General features: G+C 58.4%; 2 protein-coding genes across 5 annotated transcripts; both read right to left on the reverse strand.

Annotated features, from left to right (window-relative positions):
• Nucleotides 1-353: 353 nt before the first annotated feature.
• On the reverse strand, nt 354-4,637 carry PDZD3 (PDZ domain containing 3). 2 transcript variants are annotated; one of them, XM_039229389.1, is made up of 11 exons: nt 4,622-4,637; nt 4,203-4,230; nt 3,987-4,060; nt 3,446-3,657; nt 3,046-3,235; nt 2,839-2,933; nt 2,330-2,534; nt 1,907-2,103; nt 1,582-1,809; nt 1,241-1,441; nt 354-1,009 (listed from the first exon to the last, which is right to left on the reverse strand). In XM_039229389.1, exons 1-11 carry the CDS (start codon nt 4,635-4,637, stop codon nt 980-982), a joined length of 1,476 nt encoding a protein of 491 aa, XP_039085320.1. In that variant the 3' UTR covers nt 354-979. The 2 variants fall into 2 exon arrangements, with proteins under 2 accessions (XP_039085320.1, XP_039085319.1); XM_039229388.1 differs by having other exon boundaries at nt 2,797-2,933.
• Nucleotides 4,638-5,108: 471 nt separating this feature from the next.
• NLRX1 (NLR family member X1) lies at nt 5,109-16,729 on the reverse strand. Of its 3 annotated transcripts, none has more exons than XM_039229409.1 (10): nt 16,448-16,729; nt 14,992-15,088; nt 14,377-14,446; nt 13,824-13,912; nt 12,456-13,075; nt 11,048-11,869; nt 7,741-8,336; nt 7,382-7,468; nt 6,421-6,672; nt 5,109-6,005 (listed from the first exon to the last, which is right to left on the reverse strand). In XM_039229409.1, the coding sequence occupies exons 2-10, from the start codon at nt 15,059-15,061 to the stop codon at nt 5,684-5,686; spliced, it is 2,928 nt and encodes a 975-aa protein (XP_039085340.1). In that variant the 5' UTR covers nt 15,062-15,088; nt 16,448-16,729; the 3' UTR covers nt 5,109-5,683. The 3 variants fall into 3 exon arrangements, with proteins under 3 accessions (XP_039085340.1, XP_039085341.1, XP_039085342.1); XM_039229410.1 differs by having other exon boundaries at nt 16,632-16,727; XM_039229411.1 differs by lacking the exons at nt 5,109-6,005; nt 6,421-6,672 and adding an exon at nt 6,675-6,756.
• Between the last annotated feature and the right edge of the window lie 1,196 nt (nt 16,730-17,925).

Genomic DNA, 17,925 nt, shown 5'->3' on the forward strand with positions numbered 1-17,925 from the left:
CATGAAGAGAGCATCAGATCCCTCAGGCTCAGCCCCACAAGACAGTCCCCACTTCCAATGCCAGTGTCACATCCAGGTTGTCACCCGTGCTTCTGACCAACAGGCCAAAACACAAAAGTTCCCACCACCCCGCCCCCCGCTTGGGTTCCATCATTTGCCAGAGTGGCTCACAGAACTCAGAGAAACATTTCACTCACTGGATTGCCAGTTCATTAGAAAGGGCACAAGTCAGGAACAGCCAGATGGCAGTATGCACAGAACAAGGCATGAGCGGGGGAGCTCCGTGCCCCCCCCCCCCGCCGGGTGCAGCACCCTACCAGCCCTCCAAGCAGTCAGCCACCCAGAAGCTCCCTGAACCCTGTCCTTTTGGTTTTTTATGGAGGCACGAGCAATGAAACCATTGGTCATTGGTGATTAATTCAACCTGCAGTGCCTCTCCCCTCCCGGGAGATGGAGGGTAGGGGTGGGGTGGGGCTGAAAGCTCTAACCCTCTCTAATCACGTGGTAGGTTCCCCTGGCACCAGTCCCCCATCCTTAGGTACTTTCCAAAAATCACTTCCTTAACAAAGGTAGATGTGGTTGAATGGGGCTTGTTATGAATAACGAAAACACCTTTCTCACTCTTATTACTTAGGAAATTCCAAAGATTTTAGGAGCTCCGTGCTGGGAAAGGGTATAAGTTATTATAAACCTCAAAACCACACCACTCCGTTCGTTTCAGGCAGAACTTCACCCTTGGGACACAACTCCCAAGGTCCCCAGGCCCCCGGATGGGCCTGCCTGAGGCCTCTGGCCACACCGTCTTCTGGGAGGTTGGACCCATGGGAAGGGAGGGAGACCTTGAGCAATCCTGTGATTGGGGGTGTCCAGAATTCTATGGCCGCAGCTTCAGGCTTAAAGACAGCTTCTCAGCTCCTACCTCCGCGAGGAGAGTGAGGACAGGAAGGCCCCTGGCAGGTCTGTGCCAGGCGGAGGAGGGCTATAGGAGCTCCGAGGGCAGAGCCCAGTCCTGAGCAGAGAGAGAAGACAGAAGGCCATTCAAGGACCAGAAGAGTTCCTTTCCCCTGTCCCCCACCCGCACTGGAATGCCCAGGACCGTGGCGTGTTCTGTGGGTCCTTCGGTCCCCACCTGCCATGGCCTAAAGTCCCAACGTGCCTGCCTCACACTGCTTCACCCTGTAGCCCTCCTCTCTGGCTCCCTCTTTCTCCGGCTGCTCACAGTCCATCTGTCTCTTCTTACCTCTCCGACCCCTGGGTAATTCCAGGCTTCGTAGCCCTGGGAGGACCTGGCGGCCAGCTTCAGGCAGAGGGGTGGCTCAGCCTCAACGAGCTGCTGAAGCTTTTCCACGTCATTCTCTCCACCCAGGGGATACCCATTCACCTCCAGAACCACATCTCCCATTCGCAGCCCCGCCCGGGCGGCTGAGCCTCCTAGGGTGACCTGGTGAAGAGGGGGGTTACAGAACGTGGGACACGGTGGGCAAGTTGCTGGATGCTCTAAGACCTCGGGAGAGAAGCAGATGAAGGCTCATTAGGAGGCAAGTGATTGGAAAGATCCAAGGTCCATAGGGCATAAGTCACCTGGGAGATGAAGAGACGTGGCTCGCTGGCCACGCAGGTAAGTCGGAAGCCATAGCCACCGCCGGACCCAGGGTACAGGAAGCACTGGCGGGAGCCACATGGGACAAGAGGCGTGGCTGTATCTTCAACTGGCAGGTCCTTGGTTTCAACCAGAGAGGCGGAGCAGTTTTCCTGGGGAGACGCAGCAGCCTCTGTGCTCTCCAAGAAGAGAAGTGGGGACAAGCGAACCTGGAGGGAGGCAGAAAGAACCAACCGGTGGCTTCTCCCCCGACCGGAGCCCTGCTCATTCCCGCCCCCGCTCCAGCCCCGGCCCCTCAGCTCGCACCATGCTGAAGAAGCGGTCAGCCTCAGGGTCGACAACGGTGAGGGAGACGGAGGAGCCCTGCTCCCGGATCCTGGACACCGTCTCCTCGTGGCCCAGCCCCTCCACGCTTTCCCCAGCCACAGCCACCAGCCGGTCCCCAGCCTGCATCCCGGCCTTCTCAGCTGGCAGTCCAGGGTCCACCTCCCACAGGAACTGTCCTAGGGCATAAACATCCTCATGGCTCCTCCCCCGCTGACCCCAGTGCCAGCCCAGGCCACTGTGGGCACACTGAGGGACTGACGGGGGGCGGGGGGGTGGGCCACACAGTACGAGGAGGCTCAGGGCTGCAGATGCCACTTACTGTGCACGGAAAGCCCTGTGTGAACACCTGCGTGTCCACCCCAAGACACACCTTCCCTACCCGCCCCCGGGGCTACCACTCACCTGGTTGGCCATCCAGACCTTTCTCTTCCCGAAGCAGGAACCCAAAGCCCTTGGGCCCCTTCTGTAGGTGCAGACGGCGTGGCTTGGCGGGCAGTGCCCAGCCCTCCGCCAGGGGCGCAGCCAGGGGCACTCCCAGCCGGCGACACTGCTCCTCCACCTCTGGCCCGGCCACCAGCAGGGTCACTTGCTCTCCACTCTGCGAAAGCTGTAGGGGACCCAGCAGGGCGTCAGCATCAAGGCATCAACCAGCTACGTAGGGAGGGCAGAGGCAGGCCCTCCTCAAAGCCACTCAAAGGTGACACTGAGGGTGGGGGAGAGAAGAGCCTAGCAGGGACTGTGAAGGGAAGGGTAGCAGGAGGTATGAGGTCAGATTAGAAGAGGAATGCCAGGGGAGGGACCTGCCGCCTGAGGCATGGCCCCCGGGGCCCAGATGGGTGAGACCGGGTGGGGGAAGCAGGCTGCCGTACCTTCCTGCGGAGTTGGTTATAAGTGAGCTTCTCCACGCTGACCCCGTTCACTTCCAGCAGCCGGGCCCCAGGGGGCACCCCTGCCCGCTCAGCTGCTCCTCCAGTACCCAGCACCAACCAGAAAGGACCCTGATAACCTGGAAGCCAAAAAAAAAAAAAAAACCAAACCAGCAAGTTTCAGTCTGCCGCCTGCCCAGCACTGGGCTGAGATCCCCGCTCTTAACCTCCCACCCGAGCCTCAGGGCTCACTGTAGGTGACACTGAAGCCAAAACCGCCCTCATCTTTCACTATGTGACACAGTCGGGGCCGGACCCCTGGGCCGAGAGTAGGAGAGACGTGGGCACTGTTTCCCTGCAGGGCTTGAACCGCGTCATACACATGCTGCGCCAAAACCGTCAGCAACACCCGCGGACCGCTGGCCCGGATGCGGCGCACCACCTAAAGAGAGGGCATGCAGGGGGGAGGTTGGGGCTGGCCCCTCTTGCCAACGCCCCCTCCCTGGAACCAGCTCTCTAGATGCCTTCACCCAACCATCCCGACCTGGGCAGCCCTAAATCCTGGGAGGTGGGGGAGGCCGAGGCTTAGGGACTGCCCCCGTACATCCCCTCGAGGTGCTAAGGCCCCAGGGAAGCGCCAGGCCAACCTCACCGCACCATAGTCTTCATGTTCCACAACGTGGTCGTTCACCCCTAGGATCCGGTCCCCTTCCCGAAGACCCTGGCACTGGGCAGAGGTGCCCGGATCCACCCTGCACACCACAGGCACAGCCTTGGCCAGCTCCTGTGTCAGGTGGAAGCCAAAACTCCCGCCCTTCTCTTTGCTCAGCAGACAGAAGCGAGGCCGCTCCAGGCTCCAGAGATCTGGAAGGGGAGGTGGGCAACAGAAAAGGGGGAGAGGGGACGTGGCCCCAACACAAGTCACCTTGTGCCTGGCAGACCCTACCCTTGTGATAGGGCACCGGGCAGCCTCCCAGTTAAGTATTGGGCAGTGGGGCCAAATACCCAAATGTGGGAGGAGTGGTTTGGACAAAAGAAAACACCCAGCCCCCTCCTTCCTCCACGCAGTTACTCCCCACTGAGCCTGCTATCAGAGGGAGGCCCGGTGGAGTGGTTACCAAGGAGACGGGAGGGGATGAGGAGCTGTGGTATCTCTGGGGAAAGGGAATGGTTGGCCAGGGCAAGGGGGTTACCGGAGGGGTCGTGGTCTTCAGCCAGAGAGAGGACAGGATTGTCAATGCCCTGCTTTGGGTTAAACTCAAACTTCCTGCAAGGAGGCAAGGGACACAGATAGGAGCAAGCTGACATCCTGGACTCTGGTCCCGATCTGTTTGAGGTGCTAATGAAGGCCTTCCCCACCCTGGATCCACTCCACCCCTTGCCCCAATCCTTCCCAGAAGGGCACTTACAGAGTTAAGGAGGCTGAGTCCTGAAGATCTGCTGTGCAAAGAAGGGATGAGGAGAGGAGGGGCGCATTCCCTCCCCATCGGACTCCTCTTCCACGGTCATTAACTGTCATTAACTGAAAGGACTTGGGGGACCCCCCAAACTCAGGACTTGCCCCCTCCATCCTGCTCCAAAAGGACCTTCCCTTCTCCAGTCTTCCCTTCGCCTCCCAGTCCGGGCACAGAAATTTGAGCATATCAGGACAGGGCGTGGACCAGGAAGACAGACCCACCCACTCACCTCTTCTCCTCTCATTCCCGGTCTATTTGCCTCAGGGCTCCAAGCCCCAACATCAGGTACACCCTGGTCCCAAAGCTTTGGCCTCCCAATCTGCCCTCTCACTGCCCTCAAGTCCCCACCAGAGGATTTCTCCGTCTCCTACCTGCAGCTGCTTCCATAGTTGGATCAGCGGCCCAGCGCTCCAGGTAGGGACAAGGTCCATCAAAACCAGCTGATCCTCCCACCCAACCTGCCACGGCCCGCCTCCTTAAAGACACTGCCTTAGAAGCAGTGGGGTAATGGTTAACGGCAGGACAGTCTTATCCTCTGGGGAAGTATGCCTGTTCCTCCTGCCCCCATTCCTGGGCCCCAGCTCTCTCTAGAGACCCCGCAGCGGTCCCAGCTTCTGCTCTGGGCAGACAAAGGTGGGTTGCTGATCACTAGGATTCAAAGCCCAGGATACCTAAGTTTGGAAAGGCGATAGAAGTCCGATAGCCCAGTGTGACCGCCTCCGACCCCAGGATTTTGTTCCCGGACCACCCCCTGGCCCTCACTGCCTCTGAACCTAGCGTCCAAGAACCACCTGCAACAGAAAGTGGTCCCCAAACAGTGCCCTTTCTTGAAAGCACCAGGCAAGAAGGAGGCCATCGTGGGTGGAAGACACAGCTTTTTAATGGAAGCAAGGCAGTGTGCAGGCCCCTCAGAGCCACCTAGCATAAGTACGATTGTGAGAAAGGGGGCATGAAGGTGAGGAGAAGGCACCAATGAGAGAGGAAAGTGGCTCCGGGCATCCTCCGTGTCCTCTGACGGGTAGAAACATGCAGAAGGTGGAGGCCCTCCAATGCATCCCTTGGCAACATCTCTGGGGGGGGGGGGGGGGCAGACACAAGAAGTGCGCCCCCTGGTGGCACAACTGGAAGCTCCTTGCGTGGACAGAGACGAGGCTGGTGGTGCCACAGGGCAACTGGCTACCAAGATGCCACATCGAAGTGTTTCTCAGTCTGCTTGGCTGAGTGGAGAGGAGGCACGTTCCATGACTCTGGCAATTCCAGACTCAGGAGCAATAGTTGGACGTGCCCCCAGGAGAGACGGGCACAGCTGTGCCCAATCCTTCACCTCCAGCCCCACAGGGATCCTCCTGGAAGTAGTAGTGCAAACCAGGAGACCACAGAGGGAAGGGTCTTGGGGCTGGGGGTCACCCGGCTCGGTGACTGCTGCCCCTGCCTCAGCTTCCAGGGCCTCCCAGCTGCTCCAGGAGGGCCCTGACCTCACCCTCCACTCGCAGCAGCTGGGCCTTGCGCCAGGGGTTAAGGGTGTCCCCTCGGCTGTCTTCCAGATCCCGAAGCAGCAGCTCAAGGTGGCGCCGGACGCGGCCGCGATCCCAGCTGTTGAGGTTCCGCTGGACTTCACTAAGGATCACCGACCAGTACTCAGACACCGCTGTCCCCTCTGTCAGCGACACCACGACACGGGCACCACCTTTAGCAGTGCCCTGCACGTCCCGCAGAGCCTGGCGGCCCTCTGAGCTCAGCTCATTGAAGTAGAGGCTGGGAGGAGAGAGAAGAGAAGATGTCATCTGCGGGGCTCTCAGAAGGAGGGCAGAGGGTGGACGGGACAGAGACTGGGGGATCCTCACGACTCCTCCCCTAGCTGTGGAATGTGATGGGGTGTGTGCCCTGAGCCAGAGCTGGAGGGGGTGGCCAACAGGAGGCGGGGATGACATCTGAATCTAGCAGGACCGGAGACAGGAGGGATGGGGCCATGAGGACCCTAAGAGAAATGGCGGTAGGGAACCGGGGTGGGGTAAGGCGCGGTGGGTTCCGAAGCGGGTCTCTGAGGGCCAGGGAGAAGGCGGGGGTAGAGCCCAGGCCCTAGCGTAGGAAGAACACAGTGGAAACAGGAGGGAGACTGAAGGGCTGGGACGGGGGTGGGGGGGGGGGTGGCACCGGGGACAAGACTTACTGCAGCAGCTCCAGGGAGGGGTGGTCCCGGGCCGCGTGGGCCAAGGCCAGAGCCGCTGTGTCGCCGGCACCATTGTAGGCCACGTTCAGCTCCTGCAGCTGTCGGTTACGGTCCAGCTGGGCGGCCAGCAGCTCCAGGCCCTCGTCCCCAAGGCCCGTGTGCAGCAGGGACAGGTGTGTCAGCGAGGTGTTTCCAGCCAGCCCCTCCAGCAGCAGGGCCACACCGGCCGCTGTCAGCGGGTTGTTGGACAGCCTACAGCCGCAAGCACCCCAAGGTTACGAGGGCCGGCGGCAGATACCCTGCACTGGGCGGCGGGTCTTGGACCGAAAGGGGAGTCTGGACACAAAGGTGTGCAGGCCCGGGAGAAGAGCAGGAAGAAACAGGGGTGTGGAAGAGCGTACAGGAAGGCAGAGCAGGGCGGGGGCTGGCTTCTCCTTCCTTCTATTCTCTTCTGCTGACTCCCCTCTCTTCACCCTTACCACTTCTCTCCTTCCTTTCTTCACCTCCTCCCCAGACGGCCCTGCCCCTTGCACTCCCCCTCCTCATTCACCCCTCCCCTTATTCCAACCAGGCTTCTGGGTTCCTAATAAAGCAGTCAGTGCTTTGGAAGCATCTGTTGAGTGCCCAGCATTAGGGTCATCCTCGCGAGGCGACGGGGGAAATCCTGGGAGAGCATCAGCAGCACTGTTGCCAGGCAACCGGCCTGGCTATTATCCGCCCCCCCACCTCCGACCCACGGTGATTTTAGCCACCAGAGAGGCTCTCTTAGCATCCATTCCTGGTGGCAGCTTTCCTCCAACCCGCTGGACCTGGGTGGAGGACGGGGTCTAGGCCCCCACCCCCTTCGCCACACCATGGGTGGGCCAGCGCCGGGTGTGTTGTGAGGCAGGAAGCTCACCCTTGGCCTCAGCTGCCAGCAGGATGGCCAGAACGTCCCTTCACCCCCTCCCGAAACACTCACCGCAGGGTGGCGATCTGGCACTGGTCATGCAGCAGCAGGTCTCGGAGGACCCTGCAGGCCTCAGGGCCCAGGCTGTTGAGTTGCAAGCTGGGGCGGAAGGTGGCCAGAGGGAAGTGAGAAGCAAGGAAGGAGTCTGGCATGGAGCCTGCCCACCCACGGCGCCCTTTTCTCACCATCGTGACTCTCAGCCCACGCTGCCCTCCCTTCTATTGCTGGTCACCTGCACGTACCCCAGACTTCTTCATCTCCCCCCTCGCAGTCCTTCCTCACTCCCTTTGGTCTCCCCAGCACCTTCTCTTCCCACCTCTTCCCCAGCCCTCCCCTGTCTTCTGGCCTGGCGCTCAAAGGCAGGTCCTCACCCCAGCTTCTGGGCACGCAGGAAGACAGGCCTGAGCGTGTGCAGCCCGGCAGGGTCCAGCTGACAGGAGGCCAAGTTCACCTCATCCAGGGCGTGCCTTCCACTGCCCAGCACAGCTGCCACCACCGTGCACTTGAGGGGCGTCATGCGCACACCGGCCAGGTTGAGCTGGCGCAGGGAGCCGAGCACCTCGGCAGAGAAGCGCTGATTCTGGAACTCGTAGTGGAAGAACAGGTGGTCCAGGAGCTCCGACGGGGGCAGCACCTGACGGCCCAGCTTGCCCAGCTTCTTCTTGATGGCCTGGGCGTTCTCCAGGGCATCCAGGTTCCTGATGGGGCAGCCGAGCTGAGCCAGCACGGCCCGGTTGTGCGCAGACAGGAGCCCGCCCATGAACATGGGGAAGAGCTCGAAGACCTCATCGTCAGGAGGCTCATCGGGGTGGCGCCGGGGGCCCTCCACGCCCAGGATGCTGGCGCCTATCTGGTCCAGGACGTCATCGTTGTAGTAGTCTTCTTCTCGGAACATCTCCAGCACCATGGCCTGGGCGACCGCCTCGCGGCTCTTACCCGCCACGCGCCCGAACACCCGTGGGACCACCTGGGAGGGGACGCAGGGACAGGGCTGCAGCCTCCCGCAGGCCCACTCAGCCTTCAAAGCTCACTCGGCCTCACCTTCTCTCGTAACCCCCCAGCACGATTTGTCTGGCCATACTACTCCCCGACTGCAGCACCCACCGTGGCTCCCCACTGCCCATGCGGAAAGGAAACTTGTCATAGTTTGGCCCCAATTTGACCTTTCCAGAGTCACCTCTCGACACCTGTGTCACACACTCCTGACATCAGGGGATTCTTTTCCACAGACACCCCATACGTTTGCGAGCCCCGTGGTGGGAAGGAATTCTTATCTGTTTTGCATTTTGTTTGGTGCCAGGCAAGGTGCTATGAAGATATCCTCACCTTCCACATCATCACGGTCACCCCAGCAACAAAGACTGACGTCACTCCTGCTTATTCAAGGCCCTTCCAGCCACACTGCTCTCGTCCACAGACCTCTCACGCTCCCGCACTCTGCTTCTGTCCTTTTGGCTTCTCTCATGATTATCATTTGATACTACCACAGTTCTATTCCTTCAAAGCTGTATTCTCTTTCTGGGGTGACTCCCCTCCCCAATTCTTCTCCTTGGCTAATCCCCCAGGGTCAGGTTAAATGCCCTTCCTGCAGAGAGGTTTTTCACATCCCCCCATCAGGTCCCCCACTTACACGTTTTCACAGTACCTGGGACTTTGCTGTCTAGGCACTTACCATGATTTTATTTATTTTTTATTTATTTTTCATTTTTTCTAATGCTTTATTTATTTTTGAGAGAGAGCACGCAAGTAGGGGAGGGACAGAGAGAGAGGGGAATAGAAGATCTGAAGCAGGCTCTGTGCAGAGCGCGGCAAGCTTGATGCGGGGCTCAAACTCACCAACCGTGAGATCATGACCGGAGCTGATGTCGGGCGCTCAACCAACTGACCCACCCAGGCGTCAAACCAAAATTTTAAATCACACAGTCCCAGGGACACGTTCGTGTTCCCCCCGGAGGACCAGAAAGGGCAGAACCCTGGGGTTTTGTTCATGGTTTCTTCCTCAGAACCTAACGCATTGCCTGGTACACAGCAGGCACTCAAATGTTTGGTGGGGAAATTAACGTATGGGAGGCTGAGGACATCATCTCCTGTCCCTGCCTTGGTGCTGAAACAGACAACAGGGCCCATGGCTCTGGCAAGGAGCCACGAGGTAGTTTTGAGGAACCTCCTCTAACGGCTGGTTTAGGGGGTTCTCTGCCCCTTTCTTTATAGGTGAGGTTCCCGCCATCACCGGGTGACGACCTCAGAAAATGTCACCCGTGAAGCTGAATCGATAGGTTCATGAAGAAACAAATAGGACTGCTGCGGTGCTAACAGTTTGGTGCACCGACAGGCTTCCGGAATCCCGTCAGGAGGTCACAGCCTCTCACTGTAACCCGGATCAGGCAAACACAGCCTCATAGGGCTGGGCTGGCCTGGCCTGAGCAATGGCCATTACCTTCCCATCGGAGGAGTGAGAAGGGGTGGGCTGCCTGAGCCTGGTTTTGTGTCTAACAAACAATTAAATAACACTGGCTGTGTGCCAGGTCCTGAGGATGAATACATTTAATCCTCATATTCGGCCAAATGATATAGATTCTGTTAGCCGCATTTAACAGGTAAGACTTGGGGGCACAGAGAAGTTAAGGAACTTGTCCAAGATCACACAGCTAGCAAGTGGCAGAGCCTGGATTTAATTCCAGATAGCTGAATTACTACTGAATCCCTGTTTCTAAACTTTATGCTTTGTTCCCTATAAAGAGGAAAATGTGTTAAAATTCTGCCAGCACTGACCATCAGGGGTCTACCTCCCGAAGATGGGTTACTGAAGCATTCCTAGAGAGGACCAGGGTTACCTAGCAGGGCACCAAAGCTTAACAGAAATATCCATCATACAGCGGTAAAGTTTGGCAGAGAAAGCACAGGGTTCAGAATCACAAAACCTGGACCCAGATCCCAGCTATTCCACTTACTATTTGAGTGACCTTGGGCAAGTTACTAGCCTCTGTGGGCCTCGGTTTCCTACGATTTTCTTACAATTCTAAAAAGGGATCATAATAATATTTCATTCACAAGGCACCTGGTAGACATCACCAGAGGGCGGGTCCTTCCTCCCCTCGAAAACTCAGCACGTCTGCCCTGCTCACGACACAGTGCTTGGGCCTGTCATTTGGATTCTGGAGCAGGCCTGCACTATCCTAAGCCAATGATCAATGCCATTTATCCTCCTGGTATAAATGCATAAAATGGCATCTGCTTTATAAACTTGTCTCTGGTGATTTAGTTAGGATGAGTCATCGTTCCCGGAGTCTAACCACCTCGGGGGGAACAAGATACATTGGAGTTTCTGGGCCTGCAAAGAAGAGGCCAGACCCTGGACCATAGCGCGATTCCGGCCCCCCACCGACAAAGACCAGAAGAGAGACAAAAAGAAAACTGTCATTAGGGTCATAGGATTGTGACTAAGGTGCCTGTGCCCTCACGTCCTCCTCCCAGCCGTCAAGCCTTCCCCAGCCGGTGGTTTCCCTCTCCCCCTTCCCTTATGTCTCAATCCCACTAAAAGCCAGATTGCCCCAATCTGAAACCAGAGTCAAGAAGAAGATTCGCGGTTACGCAGGAAGTAGCGGTTTCCTTCTGGGAGAGGAGCGGGGGGCGAACGGGGACTATGGGGGCTGAGGGCCCGGGGTGCTGGGCTGTTACCTTGAGCAGGTTGAAGAGCAGAGGCAGGGCTCGCAGGGGCAGAAGCTTGGCCACAATGCCCAGGACCAGACTGACGTCCTCCCCGACACGGCCCGCAAGCTCGACCACTTCCTTGCCCACGCGCTGCAGGGTCGTCTTCCGCAGGCCCAGCACGATGTAGAGGGCGGCCAGGTACTCCTGCATGGCAGGCACGGTGAACACGAAGGTGCCCCGGCGCCCCGGTTCCACGCACGGGGCCAGAAAAAACCTCAGCGCGTCCCGGCGGAAGACATGGAGCAGCTGGAACTCTTCCTCAGTCTTGATGCCGGCTTCCAGGCAGCCACGGACGTCCTCTTCGGAGAAGTAGGTCTTGCGGGAGGACACCCCCTCGTAGGCCAGCTTGCCCATGGTTCGGGCTGCATAGGCCATCAGGGACAGCTTGGAGGGGTCAGTGCTGTCCAGCATCTCCCCACTGAAGTTCAGACGCAGGAAGCTGGTGTAGATGCTCGTGAGGGTCTGCCCGGCCGGCGTGGGGGCGTGCAGGAAGTGCAAGGTGGCACAGACGAGCCAGCAATAGGAGGGCAGGAAGCAGGCGGCGGCGATCTGGTGGTGCCCCTCCAGGTTCCGGGAGAGCATCTGCACCAGGTTGTCACGCTGAGCCGGCGTGGCCGAGATCCCTGCGCCGCCGGCACCGTACCCGCAGTCTGGCTGGTTGAGGCGGAGCTGGAAGTAGAGCTTCTGCAGGTTGGTATCAGAGAAGCCACAGATCTCGCCATAGCGGCCCACATACTTGCTGGGGATTCGGCCGATGGCGGAGGGCCGGGTGGTCGCCAGAATGCTGGCCTGGGAACGGCACGGTTGGGGGTTAAGAAAGACTTTTGTGCCCTGAGTGCCTCACTCCTCAGAGAGCCCCTGAAGATTGAGTGTCCAAAGATGACTGTGGGGCGCCTGGGGGGCTCAGTCAGTTAAGCACCCAACTTCGGCTCGGGTCACGATCTTATGGTTCGTAAGTTCAAGCCCCAAGTCGGGCTCCGCACTGACAGCGCAGAGCCTGCTTGAGATTCTCTCTCCCTTTCTTCCCCTCCCCTGCTTCTCAAAATAAATAAATAAAAACTTAAAAAAAGAAAACGATGACCATAATAATTATAACTAACAATTACTGAGCCCCCCCCCCCCCGAGGACCCAGGGCACTGTGCTAAAGTACTTCCTATGAAGCGTCTCCGTTGATGAGTATAGCTCAGGGAGAGGAGGAACAGAACTTGGGGAAGTTAGTGGCTGGGCTTAAAGACACACAACTGGGAAGTGGAGGTGCAGGTTTGAACTCACCAAGAACCTACACCCCCACACCAATAAACACGAGGGCTCAGGACACAAAAGCCTTTAGGGGACAAGTTACGGGCAGCGGTGGCAAGGCAGGGGGCCGCTCACCTCCGGCAGCATGTATTTCCGCAGCAGGTTGACAATGATGGCAGCGGGCGCCTCCGGCTTTTCGGGGTCACTGCAAAGCCCTGTCCCGGCTAACCGGAAGTCGAGGTTGAGGTGCTCCAAGCCATGGAGCACAAAGAGCAGGCGGGACCCGACAGCAGCCAGCAGAGGCAGAATCTCCTTCAGGGGCGTGTAGCGCTGAGCCACAAGTTGGCACAAGGAGGCGGGGGCGGGGCCCAGAGACGACAGATCCTCGCAGGAGAAGGGGATGAGCAGCTCGAAGGCTGGCAACCGCCCGTAACACCAGTCCAAGACCATCTTGCGCACCAGCGTGCTCTTCCCCGTGCCCACCGTCCCGTAGAGCACCACCGTCTGCACCTGGCGCCCACAGGCATCTGGGTCAAAGAGCTGGGGCAGGGCCAGCAGGGGGAGACCCGCTAGAGGGGGCTGGTGCTCCAGGGCCAGCTCTGCCGTTGGGCGAAGCAGCTCATCTGGGGCGCTCTCGCGGATCACAGGGTCTACATGGACCGTGTCAAGTGCAAAGGTCGGGCCGAACCGGCGCTCCTCTCTGGGCAGCCGGCTGAACCACTCGGCCAGATTCCGGCGGTACTGCTGGACAGCTTCTGAATGGGAAGGCAAGGGGGATGTGTCAAGGAAAGGGACTGGAAGATGCAGGAGCTTAGAGTCAAATCACAGGACCAGGGGGTGCCTGGGTGGCTCAGTTGGTTACGCATCCGACTTTGGCTCGGGTCATGATCTGGCAGTTCGTGGGTTCGAGCCCCACGTCAGGCTCTGTGCTGACAGCTAGCTCAGAGCCCGGAGCCTGTTTCAGATTCTGTATCTACCTCTTTCTCTGACCCTCCCCTGCTCACTCTCTCTCTCTCTCACTCAGAAATAAAACATTAAAAAAAATTTGTTTTAAATCACAGGACCAGGATACCGAGTCTCAGCATGGTGCTGTATGTATAGGACTCCCTCAGACAATAGACTGTCCAGAAAGTTTGGAACGCCCTTTACAGAAAGTGACAAGCCGTAAGACAAGTGACGCCAAAACCTGGGTTGACGGGTTGCGTGGCTGTCTGTGTGCAATCTCCACCGGATTGTCAGACCCGGTTTGTTGACGGGAGATGTGGTCTATCCCTCCCAGTGCTTTGTACATGGAAGTGTGGGGCGTACCGCACAGGTGTCGCAGGGAGGGATACATGGACAGGTGGATGATAGTCTGGGGGGGGGGGGGTGTTGGCCCACTGATGGATCCTCTCTGCCTCCTTCTTCCTGCCTGCTCCTCCCTCCAGACCTCTCCCCCATAATCCCCATCAAGACCCCATTCAGCCCCTCTCCTCAGGCTGACTGAGCAATCAGTCTCTTTACCAGATGTAGAGATGACTTGGGACACCTGTCCATGCCTTCTGGGTGGAGGACCACTGCCTGCTGAGCTTCCATGGTGACGTATAAAGACCCTGAGAGCAAGAAGGGGTGAGCTGGGGCTTGGCTGCTGGGCTCAGCCTCTGCACAGTCTCAGAGCCCAGGCCTGTCTGAACTGCTGGACTTCGAGCTTCCTGAGATCCAGGCCTGACCCTGGACACCCAAGTAGAGAGCCTTATCAGACTCTCACATCCTTCCTAGGGGCTGAGGTCTTGCCCCATCCCACCCCCGCTCTGCTGACTGCTGGCCTGGAGCTCAGGCTGGCCACTGCCAGACTCCACCCACTTCCTCAAAGACCTTCCTCCCTCTGGCCGCCCACCGTTGCTTGTAGATGATGTAAAGCAACTTCATGTCAGGCCTGGTGGCTGACTCTGTACCCTCCCTATCCCCAGAAAACCAATCTCGCCCACAAGGGATCAAGATCTCTCAAAGTCCTGACCCTTCCCAGGCTACTTGGCTCTGCCCAGATGTGTTCTAAGGCAAGACATGAAGGCCTCACCTAGAGAGCCCAAGGGAACGCACCCCTCGATGGGGCCAATTCCAGTGGCTCAGGAAAGGGATTCGGCCATCTGCAGAGAGAAAGGGGAAGGAAGAAATAGCATCCAGAGCCCATCTGCATTTTCCCACCAATACACAGACTCCGTGTCTACGTTAAATCCCCCATTATTTGTTTATATAACATCACACACTGACCCTTTGTAGCAGTTACTATCTAAGTTTATATCTTATTGTATAAGAATATTTGATGAACAGTCCTTTCCACCCCGCCCCCTCCATGAGAGCAGGGACCATATCTGTTTTGGTTCACAATTACATACTTAAAACTCAGCACAGGGTCTGGCCCCTGGCCCACACTTAGGACATATCTGCTACATGCAGAACGAAATCAGACAAGTGATCCGAGACTCCTATAGCTACAGGGACCCTCAAAGGTCATCTAGCTCGACTCCCTTTTCTTAGGATGGGGAAAACAGAAGCTCAGGGAGGTGAGGTGGCTTGCCCAAGGCAAGGGCTCCCGAATCACAGAGTTAGGGCTACCCCCGGTGTCTCCCTCTTAGAGACACCACCTGGACCTTGAAGACAATGGAGAAACAAACCGCTGGTTCCTGCTCACCTGCTGACTGGCGGACTCCTCCCAGACCAGGGCCCCAAGGGGCCTTGGGGAAATGGCAAACCCACCTCATGGTAGGAAAGGTCAGAGCCCAGTGCCCCTGCAAGAAGATTTAGGTGAACGGACCGTACACACACACCCACCTACCCACCCCCGTCCCCCTGTGCAGGCCACAGAAAGGCCCTTCTCCTCAGGGAACATCAGCCTTCCCTTAAATGTCAGCACTGCCGAAGCCCTGACCTGGCTTGGACCGACTCCCTCTCCTATACCCCCTACTTGAGGGAGCCCATTTCATCTCTACCACACCTGCTTCTCCTCTGAGCCCTCACGAGTGCCTTTCTCCCAAGTTCCAGCCTGGCGAACTGCTTTATTTAGGTGTCTTTTTTTTTTTTTTTCTTTTTTTCGCTTGGCTGCCAGCAAGCTCCAATGAGTCCTGTGTTCATCTTCAATGGCTTTTCTGAGCCTACGTTTCCAAGTAACAATTATCCAGTCTCTCCTGTGTTTTCTCCCCAGCTCTCGAGTCCTGTTGGCTGAGTTTTAATGATTTTATCGTTTTATCTTCTCTGTGACTTTTATGTAAGCCGCCTTTGAGGCTGGCATAAATAATAAATGAATGGATGAACTTCCTACTTGACATCTCCATATGGCTATCCTGCCCGGGCTTCATGGCTTCACCCATTCACCCCTCACCCCCCACCCCTTTTAGTTACTTTATTGCTTTATCTTCCCAATCACACCGTTTATACTAGACACCTGACCTCTCCGGTCTTCAAACACTTTCTCCCTTCCTTCGTACACTTGAAACAGTCCTACGGACTCCTCCTCAAACTGTTTTTGCCAGCCTGCTTCTGTGGCATTGTCTGTGCTCCCTCGGACCCTCTGGAGACTTCTGCGGACCCCCTTCTCCTCCTTCCCGGCCTCTGCCTTCAGTCTCACCCCCCTCCATTCTGATCCCTCATCTCAGCCACCAATCACCTCCTTAAAATCCTAGGTTATATACAGAGTCCAAACACCCACGCAAGCTATTTTTCAGGGTGTTCCCAACCCCTACCTCAGTAGCCAAGTTCACCAAATTTCTGCTCGCACTTTCCTGACCCGTTCATACACTTTCTTGGGCTTAGAATGGCCTTTCTCCCCTGTCAGAATCCTACCCAATTGTTTAAGGTCCCCTCTCCCCGGAAGTCTCCCCTGACGCCCCTTAAATGGAGCGCGCTGTCATTTGGCACCTGGTCCGCCCTGCAAGGTGGCTCCTTAAGGGCGGGGCACGTTCTGGGGAAAATCGGCTGCCTGGGGCCCACCCACCAGCAGGGCCCACCAGTGGAGCGGCCGGGGCCAGAGCAGAGGTCCCAGGGGCTGGAGAAGGGTTAAGAGAGGGCCCCGGAAAGCATAGGAAGCTCGGGGAAACTAACTCCGTGGGACAAAGTCAGATCCAGGGCCACTGCCTCAAGACGGGGCTCACCGCGCGGGCCTAGAGGTGAGGGCACTCTCCAAAGATCATTGCCAAGTAGCGGGCACAGCGGGGACAGTACGGGGCTGTGCTCAGGGCTCCTCCCCGCAAACTGGGTCGCCAACAGCTCTCCCCGCTCCCGCTGGCTTCGGAGCCCAAGGGGAGAGGCTGCCGGCAAGCCGACCGCTCAGCGCACCCGCTCGCTCCTCCGGGTCCCGGGCTTGACTTCACCGAAGCAGCTGCCCAGCCGCGGTCGGGGGCGAGGGGCGTCGCAGCCGACTGGGCCTTCCCCCCGCGGCGACCGGCGTCTCCCGCTTCCTCCCAGAGGGCCCCGCTCGGCGCGGCCCACCCGCCCCGCCCCGCCGGCGTGCGCGTCCCGGGCAGCGGGCCCTGGCCGCGGGCAGCGGGGAGGACCGCCCGGACGCCGGCGGCCCGCGGAGGAAGGGGACGGTGACCGGAGCCCCGCGCCGCGGAGAGCAGGCCCGGGAGGGGGGGAGGGGAGGAGTCCCGGCGCGTCCCCCCCCCTCCTTCGTGCCCGCCCCCCGCCGCTCCGGGCCTCCATCCAGGCGCGCACCGCCGCCGCCGCCCGCACTGCCCTCTGCAGGTCACCATGCGCCAGTGCCGTCCAGCTACCTCTCCCCTCCCAGGCGGGGCTTGCTGTTGTGCCCATTATACAGACCGAGGAGCTGCCGTGCAGAGGGTGGAATGACTCGCGCAGGTTGACCCAGTTAGGAAGTGGAAGGGCCAGGATGAGAGTTCCAGGCCTCGATCTTCCGGTCTCACCCCTAGGCACTCCTGAGGCACCTACCCGCCCCCGGGGGCCTTCCCTCTGTGCCTCTTCACCTCCGCAGCCTACCTCCTAGTAGAGATCAGAGTCGAGGCCTTGGTGGGCCCTCCCCCCATACCTGGCCCTCTTCAGACCCCAAAGCTCTGTGAATGGCTTCTGGTCACTTTGATCAAGAAAGGAGTAAGAATGAGGGCTCCCACCCCAACTTGCTCTGCTTGTCTGGCACCCAGTCATGGCCTAGCCCTGGGGCTTCCTGGTCCTCAGAGCCCTCACTGTCATCCCTGTGGCTCCACACGGGAACACCCAGGGCCCTAGCAGCTGATGGAGCAGCCACCCACCGCCCACAGCCAGGGCACGCCTCCACATGCAAACAGAGGTGTGCAGTGTGCACTGAACAGGAAAAGCAAGAGGAAAGCCATAGACAGGCACCTGGAGGCAAGGTTGGAAAGGCGGCTTCATGTTCTCTACCCTCCATCCAGAAGAAGACAGCGTTGATATTTCATTAACTCGCATAGACCTATGTTCGTTCACTGAATACATAGTACCGGGTTGGTACTGAGCAACCGGAACAAGGCCTGCAGGGTCCAGACCACAGCAGCTCCCCTCCAGGTAGCCAAAATGATGGGCCTTCAGAAGCAGACAGAAGCCTTTGGAAAGGCTAGGGGAGGAAGTTGCTAACTGCCCCTGGCAGAGAAGGTGACAT

This window comes from Hyaena hyaena, unplaced genomic scaffold, assembly GCF_003009895.1.
Source record: "Hyaena hyaena isolate Hyena2069 unplaced genomic scaffold, ASM300989v1 scaffold_37, whole genome shotgun sequence".
NCBI lineage: Eukaryota > Metazoa > Chordata > Mammalia > Carnivora > Hyaenidae > Hyaena > Hyaena hyaena.

Coding starts and splice junctions, on each gene's coding strand:
- PDZD3 (XM_039229388.1), bottom strand. Junction 3,658..3,986: donor TGAAGACCACGACCCCTCCG/GTAACCCCCTTG, acceptor CTCCCCTTCCAG/ATCTCTGGAGCCTGGAGCGG. Junction 2,535..2,796: donor ATAACCAACTCCGCAGGAAG/GTACGGCAGCCT, acceptor GGTCCCCTACAG/CTTTCGCAGAGTGGAGAGCA.
- NLRX1 (XM_039229409.1), bottom strand. CDS start 15,061: ATGAGGTGGGTTTGCCATTTCCCCAAGGCCCCTTGGGGCCCTGGTCTG. Junction 11,870..12,455: donor GGAAATACATGCTGCCGGAG/GTGAGCGGCCCC, acceptor TGCCGTTCCCAG/GCCAGCATTCTGGCGACCAC. Junction 7,469..7,740: donor CTGCGTGCCCAGAAGCTGGG/GTGAGGACCTGC, acceptor CTTCCGCCCCAG/CTTGCAACTCAACAGCCTGG.